The sequence below is a fragment of the Macaca fascicularis genome, chromosome 15 (assembly GCF_037993035.2).
Source record: "Macaca fascicularis isolate 582-1 chromosome 15, T2T-MFA8v1.1".
Lineage (NCBI taxonomy): Eukaryota > Metazoa > Chordata > Mammalia > Primates > Cercopithecidae > Macaca > Macaca fascicularis.
Window position 1 is genome coordinate 62,872,840 of NC_088389.1, and position 19,023 is coordinate 62,891,862.

The window sequence follows — 19,023 nt, forward strand, 5'->3', positions numbered from 1 at the left end:
AAGCGGAGGAGGGAGTCTGGCGGGCGGGCTGCGAGCAGCAGCTATCTGGGCCGAGTTCCGGCCCCCTCGCGGGCGCGAACCCCTGCGCAGCGGAGCCCAAGCGCAGCCCCAGCTTGAGTCGCGCGAGGCCTGGCCCCAGAGGCCCGCGGCCGCGCCCCAGGGGCGGGCCGGGGGCGGGGCAACCCCTGGAGCCGGGCTCTCCAGGCTGGTGGCCCGCGCTCTGCCTCCCCGCCTCAGGGAGCGGCGGAGATTGAGGATACCCCTCGGCGGCGCCCGCCCGCCCCCGGAGCCGCGGCTGAGGAGCCCCGCGCCCATTGGCGGCGGCGGCTCGGCGTCCCCGCCCCCTCCACGTCCCCGCCCCCTCCGCCGCCGCCGCCGCTTCCCGGCTCCGCCTCCTCCCCCTTCGGGAGCCGCCTCCGTCGCCGCCACCGCTGCTGCCGGCCGGGGCCCAGCCAGCGCCCGCCGCGCCGGAGTCGAGTCGCAGCCGGAGCCGCTGCTCGCGGCCCCGCCATGAGCGGAAGCGCCGCCGCCGCGGTCGCTGCCGCCGCCGCCTCAGCAGCCGCCGCCGCCGCGCACTTTCAACCTCAGTCGTCGTCTCCCAGGCCGGGCCCCGCCGAGCTCGGGCCCCCGCGCCGCCCGCGCCCCCCACCGCCGCCGCCCCGGCCGGAGCCCGCCGCCACGGACCGCCTCAGCCCTCCGGGCCACGGGCCTCTCCGGGCGGGCGCCCAGGGTGGAGGCGCCTGCGGCCGAGCGCCGGGAGCAGGTACGGGGTCCCGGAGCGGGCCAGGCGGGGAGGGGCGTGGGTCGGTCCCGCGGGTGGGGGCCGGAGGCGTGTGGTCCAGCCGCCCGGCTCCGCCGACGGGGAGGAGCGTTGTCCGGGTCAGCTTTGTCCGGCCCCGGAGCCCCTACGAGCCCTGCGCCTCAGCCGCGCCGAACGTCTCACAAAGCGTTTTCCCACCCGGTGGGTAGCCTCCTCCCCCAGGGTGTGCAGGGCAAGACCTCTCTAGGTCTCTGCTCGGCGGAGGAGGAAACCGAGGCTTAGAGGGGGAAGTGACTTGCCCAAGGTCACATAGCCGGTGAGAGCCGTGTCTTGGCTGGGACCCAGGGCTACCCTGGGCCGGCGCGGGCCCCGAGCAGAGGGGGCTGGGAGGAGGCCGATTTCCCGGCCCCCGGGAGCCGAGGGAGATTGATCTGGGGGGAGGGGGTCAGGCCCTGGACCCTGGCACACCCACCCAGCCCTTTTTGGGCTGGCTTGGGAGTAACGATCTCTTGCAGGGTGGGACAGAAGAGCAGGGGGCCGACTTGGGAGCTTGGTGGTGCCCTGGGGAGCCGCAGCGGGAGAGACTTCTGTGCGGGGAATGCTCTCGGGGAGAGGGCTTTCTTGAGTGAGTGGGGCAGAGCTTCGGAAACTTCTTATCGTGGGGACCGTTTGATGTCTGCCAGGCCACCTTCCCCACCACTGCACGGACGAAACCAATTCAGCTGGAATCACTGGGAGGGAGGCCTGCCCGCTTTTGTGGAGGCGCCCGTAAGGTGTCTTTTTTCAGTAAATGGCCCGAATTTCGTTCATGTCGAAACCAGAAATGCATACATGGCCCTGGTAAAGACATTTACGGCACAGAAGGCCATGTGAGTTTTTTCCAGGTGGTTTGGACCTACCACACTTGGAGAACTCCCCGAGAAAGAACAGCTGTCCCAGGCGTGAAGGGAGAAGGTAGCTGGGAGGATTGGGACCGAGTCACCCGCCTGCCTGGCATGTAATACATGGGATTTCCGTTTTTATTTGGGGTGGATGATGAGGTGGGTTGTTTTGACTGCGGATGTCTGTTGGAAAGGGAAGGGGAAAGGACTTGCAGTTCTCGAAGCAAGGGAGAGAGCAGCGTGTTACAGGCAGAGAAGAGGGTCCCATGGAGCTAGAAAATAGAATGGGGAAAAAGGAGAGGGTATTCAGTCATTGTGGGGGAAGGGAGATGAAAGGGTTGCTGAAGGGCGGGGGACGGTGTCTAGGCTGGAGAAAAAGGTTGGGATGTTTCAAAGAAGGTGCCAAACGTGATGAGTTTGAAAGGAGTCTGTTGGAGGTGGATGGTAGCTTACAAGGTTGAGTATGAATTGGTCTGCAGTCACTTCTTTTTTTGAGTAAGGACAGCTATACTTTTATAGAAACGTTCTAGCTTGAGCACCCTCCTCCTTCCCCCTCATGCTCGCTCCTGTTCTAAGGATGCAGACCCCCAGTGCCTGGAGTATTGTCTTGGAAGTAAGGCTTGACAAAAGAGGGAAGGGAAAGACTAATTAGCAAATGCATTAATTAAGGTCCTTTGTCCAAGATGATTCCTTGTTTAAGTCAGCTGTTTTCTTGCTGCCCTCTTGCACCTTAGCTTTCCTGCTGTGGTGGCTGTTGGCAGGGTGCTTTGGGAAGGACTGCCCCAATTCAGACAAGATGGGTTAGATTTTCCTAAAAAACTCTAAGAAACATGTATTTGACAAATATATACTTAAAAGCAAGAAAATGTACTTGCGAGAGACTTATAATCAGGGAAATGCAAATTGAAACAACAGTGAGATGCCATTTGACACCGATCAGGTTGGCAAAAATGTAATGCTGTGATAAACCGAGTATTATTAAGGTTGTGGATAAATAAACTTTTATATACTGTAGTGGAAATGTAAATGGATCTAACCACTTTAGAGAGTAGTGGTATTTAGTGTTTAGTGTGAAGGTGGGCAGACATATTCAGTTACCTAAAATGTCCATTTCTGGGTATATATCCTAAGAGATCCTTGCACACTTGTCCAAGAAAATAAGTATGAAAAAAATACAAGAATGCTCATTCCAGCTTAAATATCCACCAACAGAATAATACATACATATTTATTTATTTATTTATTTATTTTTTGAAACGGAGTCTCCCTCTGTCACCCAGGCTGGAGTGCAGTGGCGTGATCTCGGCTCACTGCAAGCTCCACCTCCTGGGCTCACACCATTCTCCTGCCTCAGCCTCCCAAGTAGCTGGGACTACAGGTGCCTGCCACCATGCCCGGCTAATTTTTTTTTCGTAATTTTAGTAGAGACGGGGTTTCACTGTTTTGCCCAGGATGGTCTCGATTTCCTGACCTCGTGATCTGCCCGCCTCGGCCTCCTGAAGTGTTGGGATTACAGGCGTGAGCCACCGCGCCCGGCCAATACATTTTTAGATAGACCCATACAATTGAATATTACAGCACTGTGAAAAATAAACTAGCCACATGCATTAAAATAGGTGAATCTCAAAAACATAATATGGAGCGGGGAAGCAAGTCAGAAGAATTCTTACAGAATCTTTTCACTTGTGTAAAATCTGAAAACATGCAAAATAATATTGTTTGTGGCTATGCCCATATGTGGTGATAGTATTAAAATACGCATATTAAGAGTAATGATTGTCTTTGGGAAGAGAAGATGAGGAATGCGATTACACAAGGGTACACAAAAGGGCTTTATTTATACCTTTAATGTTCTATTACTTTAAAAAAAAATCTGAATCAGGTAATTGTAAATTAAGATTTGATAATGTTGGGTGTAGGGTACAGAGATATTTAGTATATTCTAAATATTTTTCAGATGTTTGAAATATTTCCACACAAAAAATGTTGTTTATAGAACACTGTTTTTGTCTCTATATAATAATGGACCTCTCCCTACAGGCTCCAGCCCAGCGCAGCCTGTTATACATGCAGGCTGGTGATCCTTTTTCGCCCCTTTCTGACCTGCTAAACCTAGTTTTGCAATGGATGACTTTTATTTTGGAACTGCCGATAGTTGTGGTGGATTTCTCATTATTTCTAAACTTTCTAGTGAACCTGCGTCAGCAGTTTGAGCTTTGTCAAAAATAGATGTGCTCCAGGACATTCTGATGTATCAAGTGTAGGGAGGGACCCAGACATCTGATTCTGAGAAAACTCCCCAATAGATTCTGATGTCCACTAAAGTTTGAGAACCACTGTCTTAGCTTTGCCCCAGCTTAGCCCTCATCTTTTCCTTAGGCTGCCCCTCTGTTCCCACTCCTGGATGACTGGGATGGAATTTTGACCCATGTGATACTTGATCTCTTTTATGGAGCGTAAAAGAATGATAGGGTTGGATGCCATAGCCCTCTTAATCTAGGTTGTCCATTCCTCTGATTTTCATTGGAGTTAGCTAAGGGGCCCACTACCTACCAGGGTTATTTATCAGATTTTACAGATTTTAAGTACATGTGTCAACTGTATGTGGTTTTAAAGTTAGGATAAGGGCAAAAAGGGTCTAGCAGAGAAGGAAAATTTGGAGAAAGTAAAACCCCCAGAGGTAAACATGTGATCATGTCTTTTTTAAGATAAAGATGATCATCCCTCTGCAGATGCTAGTGATTATTTTAGCTTATGACCAACATTTGAGGTTCAGCCGTCTGAACCTATGGTCAAAGATTAAGGTTTCCTAAACAACGATCATCCCTCAAGATGGAAGAGTGTCCTTTCTCCCAAATGTGCTAGTTTTCCTTCTCTGCTAGACCTTTTTTCCTGTAGTCCTGATGTGTTTATGAATGAATTTGTATTAACAAATCTGAGGCTTTCTGATAGTGAAATTTGTGAAGTGCCTGCTTGTCTTTATTAAGGTTCCTCTTTCTGGAAACCCACTTTGGAGGTGCAGCATTGCCCAGGTATGCTTTTCTTTTACTTTTTCGTTTTTTTTTTTTTTTGACACAGAGTTTTGCTCTTGTTGCCCAGGCTGGAGAGCAATGGCGTGATCTCGGCTCACTGCAACCTCCACCTCCCAGGTTCAAATGATTCTCCTGCCTCAGCCTCCCGAGTAGCTGGGATTACAGGCATCTGCCACCATGCCCGGATAATTTTTGTGTTTTTAGTAGAGGCGAGGTTTCACCATGTTGGCCAGACTGGTCTCAAACTCCTGACCTCCGTGATCAGCCTGCCTCGGCCTCCCAAAGCGTTGGGATTACACGCATGAGCCACCATGCCTGGCCGGTACGCTTCTTAACAGTGCTGCGGTATAGGACCATAGAGATTGCACCCAGCAAAAAGATACCTGTTTCGGATGGCAAGTGAGGATGGAAATCTATTCTGTACTCCACTTACCACGATGAGTAGCCTCAGAGAAGGGGCACCTTTTCTAATCCACACAAAGGTGATCTGTGATCTAGCACTGCTCTGCAGCTTTGGAACTGTTTAGTCCAGCTGTAACTAACAGTTTCATCCATGTGCATTGTGGGCTTTACCATGAGGTCTGGGTTGGTGCTCGCCCTAGGGGCTCCAAGAGTTCTCCATGTGAACTTTTCATGGGAAGGGGCTTTTTATCACCATGCTCAGCTGAACCAAAGAGCATAGCTTCAAATGGTAAACTTTGTTATGAGGCTGGAGAAATACATACAGAATAAGTTATTTAGAAAATACCATTGTTGGCCGGGCGCAGTGGCTCATGCCTATAATCCCAGCACTTTGGGAGGCCGAGGTGGGTGGATCACCTGAGGTCAGGAGTTCAAGACCAGCCTGGCCAACATAGTGAAACCCCGTCTCTACTAACAATAGAAAAATTAATTGGGCATGATGGCGCATGCCTGTAATCCCAGCTACTTTGGAGGCTGAGGCAGGAGAATTGCTTGAACCTGGAAGGTGGAGGTTGCAGTGAGCTGAGATCATGCCACTGCACTCCAGCCTGGGCAACAGAGTGAGACTCTGTCTCAAAAAAAAGACAAAAGTATCTGGTAAATGGAGGAGAGAAAGTGTAGTAGCTGTGTGCCACATTTGCTCTTGTCTTCTTACAGTGCTCACTTGGAGGGGTAAATGCAGTTATTTTTCTCTTCCTATTTCCCCCTGCACTAGCATTCCTGAAGACCTGAGGCTTTTTAGCGAATTTTGAAAATATTTACCCATTTGTATTTTCCATTAAGTGGTTGTTTACGCTTCCTGCTGTTTCATTTTTTTCTTGGAGAGAGAGGAGTGGGGAGTGCAAACCAAGGACAAGACTGGACTTCCTACTGCTTTTGGAAATAATGGCAGAGTGTTTTTCAGAACAGTTGTCATGGACGAATGCTGTTCTGGGGGCTCTAGGGAAAGGTACATTTGAAGTGGTTTCTGTTGTCTTTTTTATTATTTTTAAACATGATTGAGGGTGGTGGATAGGAAGTTTCGATTTGCTTTTGCTGCTGTCTTGGAGGAACTTTTTAAAAGAAATTATATGTTAAAAAACTAAAGATGTTTAACAAAAGTGGTCTTATGCCCACAGAAAGAAAATAAATGATTCTTACCTGCAGGCCTTACCTAGAGTGGTTTCAGTTTTTTTCCTGTTCTACTTAGATGGATATTAGCGCTGTTCTTGGGACTGCTTAGAACAGTTAACTGCAGTGATGTTGGACAGGTGGAAGAGTAGAATGATGAGCGTATATTAGGGTTTATCAATAGTTAAGTCATGCTTTTGAAAGCTATTACTGGCCCGGTGCGTTGGCTCACGCCTGTAATCCCAGCACTTTTGGAGGTCGAGGAGGGTGGATCACCTGAGGTCAGGAGTTTGAGACCAGCTTGGCCAACATGGTGAAACCCCGCCTCTACTAAAAATACAAAAATTAGCTGGGCAGCACACACCTGAAATCCCAGCTACTCGGGAGGCTGAAGCCGGGGGTGGAGGTTGCAATGAGCCGAGATTGTGCCATTGCTCTCCAGCCTGGAGAGCAAGACTGCGTCTCAAAAAAAAAAAAAAAAAAAAAAAAAGTCTGGGCGCGGTGGCTCAAGCCTGTAATCCCAGCACTTTGGGAGGCCGAGACGGGCGGATCACGAGGTCAGGAGATCGAGACCATCCTGGCTAACCCGGTGAAACCCCGTCTCCACTAAAAAATACAAAAAAAACTAGCCGGGCAAGGTGGCGGGCGCCTGTAGTCCCAGCTACTCGGGAGGCTGAGGCAGGAGAATGGCGTAAACCCGGGAGGCGGAGCTTGCAGTGAGCTGAGATCCGGCCACTGCACTCCAGCCTGGGTGACAGAGCGAGACTCCGTCTCAAAAAAAAAAAAAAAAAGCTATCAGTGCATTTTCTACTTTTGTGGTAAAATATGTATAGAAATAAGGGAGTGAGAGATTGTGAGTTTTGGTGTATATACTGATCCTTTGACTTTGTTGAGAAATGTAGGGAAGTAGTAGTAAGAGGAACAACTATATACATGGAAGGGGCTGGGCGCCGTGGCTCACGCCTGTAATCCCAGCACTTTGGGAGGCCGAGGCGGGTGGATAACTTGAGCTCCAGTTTGAGACCAGCCTGGGCAACATGGTGAAACCCTGTCTCTACTAAAAATACAAAAATTAGCTGGACGTGGTGGCTCGTGCCTGTAATTTCAGCTACTTGGGAGGCTGAGGCAGGAGAATTGCTTGAGCCTGGGAGGCGGAGGTTGCAGTGAGCTGAGACGGTGCCACTGCCCTCTCCAGTCTGGGGAACAGAGTGAGACGCTATCTCAGAAAAAAAAAAAAAAGAGAGAGAAAACTGTATACATGGAAAGAAGAATAGCAAGCAGTTAGGTAGTAGGACAATTTGTAGTGCTTTTGGGATGTTCTTGGAGTTGAAATGTTGCCTGTCCATTCTGCTTCTGCACCTTGGATTTTAGTGGCTGCAGATGCTGCATGCTGACCTTCTGTTGAAATTTGTTTTATTGTAGAGAACTAAAAAGTGAGTAGTTCCTCAAACTAAACAGAAGTAGAGTAGGCTGAAAGTAAAACAGGTGTTTATTTAATAATCACATTTATGGGGCTGGGCGCGGTGGCTCACGCCTGTAATGCCAGCACTTTGGGAGGTCGAGGCAGGTGGATCACTTGATCTCAAGAATTTGAGACCAGCCTGGGCAACATGGTGAAACAACATGGTGAAACCCTGTCTCTACTAAAAATACAAAAATACCTGGGCGTGGTGGTGTGCACCTGTAGTCCCAGCTACTCAGGAGACTGAGGCGGGAGAATCGCTTGAACCTGGGAGGTGTAGGTTGCATTGAGCTGATATCGCTCTACTGCACTCCAGCCTGGGCGACAGAGCAAGACTCCATCTCAAAAAAAAAAAAAATCACATTTACAGATAGAGAAGAGTTGGGACTCATACTTAAAGAGATGGGGTCTTGCTATGTTGCCCAGGGTGTTCTTGAACTCCTGAGCTCAAGTAATCCTCCTGCCTCGACCTCCCTAAGTGCTAGGACTACTACAGGAATGAGCCACTGTGCCTGGCTGGGACTCGTAATTAATAAAAAGTATTTTTCATTTGGCTTTTATGCTATCTTGTTAAAACTTTTATAGATTTGTCTTCCTATGTAGATTTTTATTGCCACCTCAATACATATTTGAGCATCTACCGAGTGCCAGTCATGCCAGTACTAGCCACTGGTTAATTAGGGTGATAGCCTTTGTTGTCAAAACTTCCTCACTTAACGTCTTGCAAACTGCCTAAAGGGGTGCAATTCAAGACAGTTATTGCTTGCTTTTCTCCCAAATTTCTTGCTTCCTTCTGCTCCCTAGTCTGGGCATGGTGATTATGCCCATCTGCCAGGATAGGCCCTGCTTCTCTCTTCACCCCCATATGTGAGGAGATGCAGAGGCTCAACAGAACCCTGGCTGGTCACTACAAGTAAATTCCCACAAACAATATTGAACTAGAACTGAGGGCCACCATAGTGGCTCCAGTTCCTCTTCCTCTGTTGCTACCACCCACTCTTTTCTGTGGAGCCTGGAGGGCACCCTCCCTCCACCATTATACAAAGAAGCTTTGTGCTCTGAGGATGTTCTAAAGGCGGGATCACTGTAATTATAATTCCCTAGGCACAACCAAGTAGTGGGGGCAGGCAGGGTAAAGATGGTATCCAAGTACTTGTTGGTAGGGAGAAGTCAGGCAGGGATTAAAAATCATCTGGAGACAGTACCAAAAGTGGATAATAGAGTGTTGTTGTTAGTGACAGGAATGTGTTTAAGTGAATACATTTCAGAGTTTTAAATTATAATACTTGCAGCTTTAAAAAAGGACAAGACTGAGCTTGGAACTTTTTTTTTAAGTCTGAAATTGTAACTTAAAAGTACTTTAGAGGAAGATATATAGAAATCTGGGTCTACTTTGCTTTATATTTGTGTTAGCAGAATGATTGATTGCCTACAAAAACCAAATACATAACTTGCTTACTCTCCCAGGGATGCGCCCACTAATCTTTTCTTTTTTTTTTGAGACAGAATTTTGCTCTTGTTGCCCAGGTTGGAGTGCAATGGCGCCATCTCCTCCGCCTTCCAGGTTTTCAAGCCATTCTGCCTTAGCCTCCCGAGTAGCTGGAATTACAGGCATGTGTCACCACGCCCAGCTAATTTTGTATTTTTAGTAGAGACGGGGGTTTCTCCATGTTGGTCAGGCTGGTCTTGAACTCCCGACCTCAGGTGATCCGCCTTCCTCAGCCTCCCAAAGTGCTGAGATTACAGGTGTGAGCCACCATGCCTGGCCAATCTTTTTTTTTTTTTTTTTTTAATTAAGCACTTACATTTTTGGGAAGCGATTTCTCCCTGTTGCCACCAGAAAAAAATCAGTTTATCTGGGGATGTATGCTTAATAAACTCTCTCTCTCTCTTTTTTTTTTTTTGAAATGGAGTCTTGCTCTGTCACCCAGGTTGGGGTGCAGTGCTGCAATCTTGGCTCACTGCAATCTCCGCCTCCTGGGTTCAAGCGATTCTCCTGTATCAGCCTCCTGAGTAGCTGGGATTACAGGTGCGCACCACCACTCCCAGCTAATTTTTCTATTTTTGTAGAGACAGGGTTTCATCTTTTTGGCCAGGCTGGTCTCAAACTCCTGACCCAGGTGATCCACCCACCTTTGCCTCCCAAAGTGCTGGGATTATAGGCGTGAGCCACCGCGCCTGGCTGATGTGCTTAATAAATTCTTTTTTTTCTTTTTTCTGAGACGAAGTTTTGCTCTTGTCGCCCAGGCTGGAGTGCAGTGGTGTGATCTCAGCTCATGGCAACCTCCTTCTCACTGGGCCTGGCCAATAAACTTTTTTTTTGGGATGAAGTCTCACTCTGTTGCCCCCAGGCTGGAGTGCAGTGGCACGATCTCGGCTCACTGCAACCTCCGCCTCCTGAGTTCAAGCGATTCTCCTGCCTCAGCCTTCCCAGTAGCTGGGACTACAGGCCTGCGCCACCATGCCCGGCTAATTTTTGTACTTTTTTTTTAAGTAGAGACGGTGTTTCACCATATTGGCCAGGCTGGTCTGGAACTCCTGACCTTGTGATCCACCCGCCTTGGCCTCCCAAAGTGCTGGGATTACAGGCGTGAGCCACCATGCCCGGTAATAAACACTTACGTCAACCATTCTATGTCATGATGTGCTTCTAAGAAGTCTTGTTGGCAATCTTTTTTTTTTTTTTTTTGAGACGGAGTCTCGCTCTGTCGCCCAGGCTGGAGTGCAGTGGCGCGATCTCGGCTCACTGCAAGCTCCGCCTCCCGGGTTCACGCCATTCTCCTGCCTCAGCCTCCCGAGTAGCTGGGACTACAGGCGCCCACAACCGCGCCCGGCTAATTTTTTGTATTTTTAGTAGAGACGGGGTTTCACCGTTGTCTCGATCTCCTGACCTTGTGATCCGCCCGCCTCGGCCTCCCAAAGTGCTGGGATTACAGGCGTGAGCCACCGCGCCCGGCCTGGCAATCTTTTACTGAAAACTTTTTTTTTTTTTTTTTGAGACGGAGTCTCGCTCTGTCGCCCAGGCTGGAGTGCAGTGGCCGGATCTCAGCTCACTGCAAGCTCCGCCTCCCGGGTTTACACCATTCTCCTGCCTCAGCCTCCCGAGTAGCTGGGACTACAGGCGCCCACCACCTCGCCCAGCTAGTTTTTTTGTATATTTTTAGTAGAAACGGGATTTCACCGTGTTAGCCAGGATGGTCTCGATCTCCTGACCTCGTGATCCGCCCGTCTCGGCCTCCCAAAGTGCTGGGATTACAGGCTTGAGCCACCACGCCTGGCCTAAAACTTTTTTCTTAATATGTTAATTATTACTGTATTACTTGTTACTGGTATCTCAAACTGCCGTTTTCTGTTTGTTTTTTGAGACAAGGTGTTGCTTTATTGCCCACTCAGCAGTGCAGTGGCAGTGGTAATCATAGCTCACTGCAGCTTCTATCTCCCAGGCTTAAGCAATCCTTTCACCTCAGCCTCCTGAGTAGCTAGGACTATGGGTGTGACAACTATGCTAACCTTTTAAACTTTTTTGTGAGATAGGGTTTCACTATGTTGCTTAGGCTGGTCTCAAACTCCTGGGCTCAAGTGATCCTCCCACCTTGGCCTCTTAAAGTGCTGAGATTATAGGTGTGAATGACCATGCCCAGCCTGTTTTGTTGTTGTATTTTGTAAGAAATGCACCAAACAATTGATTGCAAGGTGATCTTTAGACTTTAGGACTGTAAACTTCAGGTGTCCATTCTCAGGATGTGGCCCTTTTTGTTGCTGTAATTAGCATTGACGTCTGTGGTGTACAGGTAGATAGTATGTACTCCATGGATACCTATGGCTACTGTAAGCTGTCCTTTCCTGTAATTACTTGGAGTCAAGTCAGGAGTTAGACCTTTATTCTTACCCCCCAGCATAATTTTGTCCTGGATTAGGAAATGCCTATAATCCCAGGACTTTGGGAGGCCAGGGTGGGTGGATCACCTGAGGTCAGGAGTTCGACACCAGCCTGGCCAACATGGTGAAATTCGGTCTCTACTAAAGATACAAAAAAAATTAGCCGGGCACTGTGGTGGGCGCCTATAATCCCAGCTACTTGGGAGGCTGAGGCAGGACAATCACTTGAACCCAGGAGGTGGAGGTTGCAGTGAGCCAAGACGGTGCCATTGCACTCCAGCCTGCGCAACAAGAGCTAAACTCCATCTCAAAAACAAACAAAAAAAAGACTGCCCATAAGCAGATATTGCCCAAATAATCCTTTGAAAAGGCTGTACCAATTTGACAGCTCAATTTTATAAGACTTCAAAATACACAAGATTTGGCTGGGCGGGGTGGCTCATGCCTATAATACTAGCACTTTGGGAGGCTAAGGTGGGCGGATCACCTGAGGTCAGGAGTTCAAGACCAGCCTGGCTAAGGTGAAACCCCGTCGCTACTAAAATACAAACATTAGCCAGGCATGATGGCGGATGCCTGTAATCCCAGTTTCTGGGGAGATGGGAGACTCGTTTGGAGCCAGGAGACTGTGGTTGCAGTGAGCCGAGATCATGCCACTGCACTCTAGCCTGGGTGGCTGAGCGAGACTCAGTCTCCAAAACAAAAACGTGTTTGTAGTTAAGTATGTTGATTAGCAATGACTTATTTTAGCTTAATTGTAAACTATTATCTAGGTTACTTTATTTGCCTTATTTATAATACTTATAATTTATATTTCTTTTTTTTTCCTTTTTCTTTTCTTTTATTTATTTATTTTTTGAGACAGAGTCTTGCTCTGTCGCCCAGGCTGGAGTACAGTGGCATGATCTCAACTCACTGCAACCTCCACCTCCTGGGTTAAAGCAATTCTCCTGCCTCAGCCTCCAGAGTAGCTGGGACTACAGGTGCCTGCCACCATGCCCGCCTAATTTTTGTATTTTTAGTAGAGACGGGCTTTCACCATATCGGCCAGGTTGGTCTCGAACTCCTGACCTTGTGATCTGCCCACCTCAGCCTCCCAAAGTGCTGGGATTACAGATGTGAGCCACCGCACCTGGCTAATTTATATTTCTTTTGGGGATTAACCCCTGTCTCTATTTCACTGCTCTCTGTTGGCCACTAAAAAATAACGATTTGAGGCTGGTCCTGGTGGCTCACGCCTGTAATCCCAGCACTTTGGGAGGCCAAGGCGGGCAGATCATCTGAGGTCAGGAGTTTGAGATCAGCCTGGCCAACAGGGTGGAAACCCGCCTCTACTAAAAATACAAAAACTTAGCCAGGTGTGGTGGTGGGCGCCTGTAATCCCAGCTCCTTGGGGGGCTGAGGCAGGAGAATTGCTTGAACCCAGGAGATGGAGGTTGCAGTGAGCCAAGATGACGCCACTCCACTCCAGCCTGGGTGACAGAAGGAGACTCTGTCTCACACACACACAAAAAGATAATGATTGATAATAATAATTACTAATATTAATAATAATTTGGTAAACATTTGTTGAATGGTTACTATGTACTAGGCACAGTGAGGATTTCAGAGATAATTTAGATATGCAGCAGTTCAATGATAGATTATGACAGTGTTAGCAGAACAAATGCATTTTTGGGATTGCAGAAACATCACAATTGCATTAATAGTAATTATATGACTTTTTTTTTTTCTTTTTTTGAAACAGAGTCTCACTCTGTTGCCCAGGCTGGAGTGAAATGGTGCTCTCTGCTCACTACAACCTCCACCTCCTGGGTTCAAGCAATTCTCCTGCCTTAGCCTCCTGAGTGGGTAGCTCGGACTACAAGTGCACGCAACCATGCCCAGCTAATTTTTGTATTTTTAATAGACATGGGGTTTCACCATGTTGACCAGGCTGGTTTCAAACTCCCGACCTCGGGTGATCCGCCTGCCCACCTTGACCTCTCAAAGTGTTGGGATTACAGGTGTGAGCCACCGGGCTTAATGATATGATTTGATAACCTTGATAATTGACCTTGCCAAAGCACATATTTAATTAGATCAAATCTTTAAGTGGCTGCTTTCTAAGTAAAAGCCATATTTTTTGGTCTGGCATTGAGGGCCAGCATTCTTGGGTCCTCGTTATTCCAGTCTTTACTGTTCTTCATCGTAAATATTGTTCTCCAGGGAAATAGAACAGCACCTTTTTGCCCACCTGTGTGTGATTTTTCTACTTCTGTTCCTTTGATTGTTACTTCAGCCTATAATGCCTCTTTTCCCTTCAGTTCCTTTTCTAAATTCTACCTGTTTTTAAACATCTAGATAATAGTGGTCACTTTGTGTGCTTATTATTTAAGGCTCTGTTGTAAGTATTTTATGTGGATTAATTCATTTAATCCTCACTGCAGTCCCTTAAGGGACTCATCATACTTATTGTACAGATGAAACTGGAGCATACAGAGGTTAAACAACTCGCTGGAGATGGTACAGCTATTAAGAGTGTTACCTGGGATATGAACCCAGGTAGTCTAGTTCCAGAATCTGTATTTTTAGCCATCGTGCTTTACTGCATCTTACTTTACAGATAGCCTTTGAAAACACAGCAATTAGTTTTGATAATAAAAGACTGAGTATAAGCAAAGTTGGTCACTATTTTAGCCAATGAAGAGAATTTGCAGTCTTTTGTTTTGCCTTTGTCTCTCCTGAGAAATAACTTTAAGTTCTGAATTACTATGCTAGGGTTTTAAAAACTGAGTTTTTAAGTCATTCATTACTTGGTCACATCAGGAGTAGGAGTACCTGCATAGGAGTGGTACACTTATTTATTTATTTATTTATTTATTTATTTATTTAATTTCTTTTTTGAGTTGGAGTTTCGCTCTTGTTGCCCAAGCTGGTGTGCAATGGTGCAATCTCGGCTCACTGCAACCTCTGCCTCTCGGGTTCAAGCGATTCTCCTGTCTCAGCCTCCTAAGTAGCTGGGATTACAGGAGCACGCAACCATGCCTGGCTGATTTTTTGTATTTTTAGTAGAAATGGGGTTTCACCATGTTAGCCAGGCTGGTCTCGAACTCCTGACCTCAGGTGATCCGCCTGCCTCGGTCTCCCAAAATGTTGGGATTACAGGCATGAGCGACCGCACCCGGTTATTTATTTTTAAAAATGGGGTCGGCTGGGCGCGGTGGCTCAAGCCTGTAATCCCAGCACTTTGGGAGGCCGAGACGGGCGGATCACAAGGTCAGGAGATCGAGACCAGCCTGGCTAATACGGTGAAACCCCGTCTCTACTAAAAAAAAAATACAAAAAACTAGCCGGGTGAGGTGGCGGGCGCCTGTAGTCCCAGCTACTCGGGAGGCTGAGGCAGGAGAATGGCGTAGACCCGGAAGGCGGAGCTTGCAGTGAGCTGAGATGTGGCCACTGCACTCCAGCCTGGGCGACAGAGCGAGACTCTGTCTCAAAAAAAAAAAAAAAAAGAAAATAAAAATGGGGTCTCACTATGTTGTCCTGCCTCAGCCTCCTGAGTAGCTGGGACTATAGGCACCCCCAACTGTGCCCAGCTCTGGATTCTCTTTATTTTTTTATTGATTGTATATATTTATTTTTTGGAGATGGAGTTTCGTTCTTGTCACCCAGGCTAGAGTGCAGTGGTGTGATCTCGGCTCACTGCAGCCTCCACCTCCTGGGTTCAAGTGATTTTCCTGCCTCAGCCTCCCGAGTAGCTGGGATTAAAGGCGTGTGCCACCACACCCGGCTAATTTTTGTATTATTAGTAGAGACAGAGTTTTACCACGTTGGCCAGGCTGGTCTTGAACTCCTGACCTCAGGTGATCCACCCGCCTCGGCCTCTCAGAGTTCTGGGGTTACAGGTGTGAGCCACTGTACCCGGCCCTGGATTCGCTATAAATCAGGCATATTTGAGTTACTTCTTAGAAAAGGTCCCATGCTCGGCCGGGCGTGTTGGCTCACGCCTGTAATCCCAGCACTTTGGGAGGCCAAGGCGAGTGGATCACGAGGTCAGGAGATCGAGACCATTCTGGCTAACACAGGTGAAACCCCGTCTCTACTAAAAATATAAAAAATTATCCGGGCGTGGTGGCAGGCACCTGTAGTCCCAGCTACTCGGGAGGCTGAGGCAGAAGAATGGCGTGAACCCAGGAGGTGGAGGTTGCAGTGAGCTGAGACCGTGCCACTGCACTCCAGCCTGGGTGACAGAGCGAGACTCTGTCTCAAAAAACATAAAATAAAATAATAAAATAAAAATAAAAAAATAAAAGGTCCCATGCTCTGTGATTCTCAACGTTAGATCTTAACTGAATGCTTGTTTGGGCACTTAAGCAGATAAAGAAAAACTTCTTGGCTGGGCTTGATAGTTCACTATCTCATCTATATTGTGGGCTTAATAGGTATTGGTGAGCCATCCTGGGAACCTACCATTTAGAAAATGATCTATGGCAAAATGGGCTTCTAAGGTCAAAGCCAGATACAGAAACTTTTGGAATAAGGCTTTTTATTTGAGTGCTGCTAACTGCTGGCCAGGGATGTCCAATCTTTTGTCTTCTCTGGGCCATGTTGGAAGAAGAATTGTCTTGGGCCACACATAAAATAACACTTGAAGAAAGTTTATGAATTTGTGTTGGGCTGCATTCAAAGCCGTCCTGGGCTGTGGGTTAGACAAGCTTGGCTTATGGATACCTAGGAAGGAAAAATGAATTCTCTGCCTTTCAAAATTACTAAACTGTGGAATTAATTCATAAGAGGAAGACATTGTTTCTATACAGGCAGGATAAAAACCGATTAATCCAGATAATTGAAGAGTTTTTCTTTTTTTTTTTTTTTTGAGACGGAGTCTCGCTCTGCCGCCCAGGCTGGAGTGCAGTGGCCGGATCTCAGCTCACTGCAAGCTCCGCCCCCCGGGTTCCCGCCATTCTCCTGCCTCAGCCTCCCCAGTAGCTGGGACTACAGGCGCCCACCACCTCGCCCGGCTAGTTTTTTTTTGTATTTTTTAGTAGAGACGGGGTTTCACCATGTTAGCCAGGATGGTCTCGATCTCCCGACCTCGTGATCCGCCCGTCTCGGCCTCCCAAAGTGCTGGGATTACAGGCTTGAGCCACCGCGCCCGGCCCTAATTGAAGAGTTTTTCTACACACTGTTTTTAGTTTCTAAAATAACCTTAGGTTTGGACCGTATCTAGAGTTTGATATGTTTGGTGGCTCTTAAGACATTGTTGACTGTCTTTGCTAATGGCAGGAATATAAGTCAAGAACTCTTGTAATCGAATTATCTAATGTTTCTATTAAAACTGCATATATTGTTGAAAACTGAAATTGTTACTATTCCATGATATTTTAAAGCTTCAAGTAAAAGCTACCATTACTTGCTAAAAAAGAAACACTCCTCCTTCCCAAACAAATCCAAGAAGCAAAGCAAGAAGTGAAAAGATTTGACTTTTTAAAGTGAATTTGTAAATTGGAAGCGGTGGCTCACCTGTAATCCCAGCTACTTGGGAGGCTGAGGTGGGAGGATGACTTGAGGCCAGATGTTTGAGACCATCCCGGGCAACATACCAAGACTCCATTTCTAAAAAGAAGTAAAGTAAATTTATGTGCAACTCATGAATTCTGTGTTGAGATAAAGTGAAGTTACAATTTGACTCTGGAACATTTAGTTAGTACTATACATCTTTTGAGTCTAACTTTTTGTAGAACAACAACAACAAAAAAATGGTCTGAATTGACAGGGTGAGTTTTGTTTTGTTTTGTTTTGTTTTGTTTTGTTTTTTTTGAGACGGAGTCTCACGCTGTTGCCCAGGCTGGAGTGCAGTGGCGCGATCTCGGCTCACTGCAAGCTCCGCCTCCTGGGTTCACGCCATTCTCCTGCCTCAGCCTCCTGAGTAGCTAGGACTACAGGCGCCCGCCACCGCGCCCGGCTAATTTTTTGTATTTTTAGTAGAGACGGGGTTTCACTGTGGTCTCAATCTCCTGACCTTGTGATCCGCCCGCCTCGGCCTCCCGAAGTGCTGGGATTACAGGCTTGAGCCACCGCGCCCGGCCAGCCACCGCACCCGGCCGAGTTTTGTTTTGTTATTTTGAGATAAGAGTCACTATTTTGCCCAGGTTGACCTGGAACTCCTGGGCTCAGGCGATCACTTCGGTCTCTGGAGTAGCTGAAATTACCTACCGCTTTAGAAGTGATTTTGAGAAGTTATTCTGGAACTGTGTTGGAGAAGTTTAAAAAAGGTTGGGGTGGGAGTCGAAATCAAACTAGTTTTACCATACCAGGATCTTTTTATAGCACATTTGAGATGTAAACATGTTTCCTTTTGAAATTTGGTAGAATAGTTATATTATTTTTCCTGATGCCATATAATTAAAAACACAAGGCTCAAATTTATTTTTAAGGCTTGATTAAAACCTCTTGTTTCTATGGAAGAAAAGTTATTAAATTGAAACAGGGCTTTAGAAATTTTAATTCCAAGTTTGCTTTAAGAAGGGAGAGGCAAGTCAAATTGGATATAGGCCTCACAGAACTGACCTTGCTACTTCCTGGGTCTGGGAAGCTGAGGGGGCTATGTTGCATTGGGGCGGGGCGGAAGCCTGGTAGGAGCTAGAAGTGAAACTGGAAGTGCCTAAAAAAGCACATCGTTGGGTTAGGCTGAGTCAAGCTGGATTGAGCAGTGAGACAGTACAATTCTTAGGCATAAATATGTATGTAGTTCACCTGTAGATTTGCTGGAAGAGCTGATATGTTTGCAGTACAACAGACCAGAGAAGTCTCAGTGGAGGAAAATGAGAGAGAAGCAAAGGGAGAGATGGAGTTAGGGGCCTTCGAGTTCAGATTTTGAAATAAAATTTATGAGCCTTTGAGGGAGGCAGCAGGAAGTTAAAGGTGAAGTACTGGAAATAGTTTTCCCTCCCCCATGCTGTGTGGAGGTGGGGGCTGCTGCATGGAAGTGGGGAGTAGATGTTGGTAAAGGTGTCCTTGTTCGAACAGAGAAGGTAAGGTATATCCCCTTGGTTTGTTTTAAGGTGATGGATTCCCACTACAATATTAGCAGTACAAACAAAGGTTAGACAGTCTTGGTAATTTTATTATGCCTGGGGTTAAAATTGAAATTCCCTTAATTTAAGAGAAAAATAACATGTACCAGTGACATCTAAGCGGAATAAATTTCCATGGTCGTTTAATGGTAGTCGTGTGCTTTCTGTCACACACACACACAACACATACTCTTGTCTAACTAGGGCATGCAGTGCTGTTTTTCCCACAGGCTTGTTAAGTGATAGATTCATATTCAAAGAGATAAAAACCGCTGCTCTTTCAGCAGGCCTCCCCTACCTCCCATTCCCAGAAACCACTGAGACACTGTGTGGATGGGTGCGAAGCATTACGGATTGGGGGTTATGGTTTGTGGCCCTG

At 47.3% G+C, this 19,023-nt stretch overlaps 1 protein-coding gene across 15 annotated transcripts in view; it reads left to right on the top strand.

The window, feature by feature from the left end:
• The first annotated feature begins 405 nt into the window (after positions 1–405).
• The window catches only part of RNF38 (ring finger protein 38), a 146,487-nt gene continuing 127,869 nt past the window's right edge, over positions 406–19,023 (top strand). For 7 of the 15 annotated variants that reach the window (XM_045374462.2, XM_065530350.1, XM_045374466.2 and 4 more), the window contains exon 1: positions 406–763. In XM_045374462.2, coding sequence (XP_045230397.2) covers positions 511–763 — 253 coding nt within the window. In that variant the 5' untranslated portion in view covers positions 406–510. Of the gene's footprint in view, positions 764–797; positions 962–1,202; positions 1,386–19,023 lie in introns of those variants that run through there. The other 8 variants (XM_065530360.1, XM_065530361.1, XM_065530363.1 and 5 more) reach the window with 4 other exon arrangements.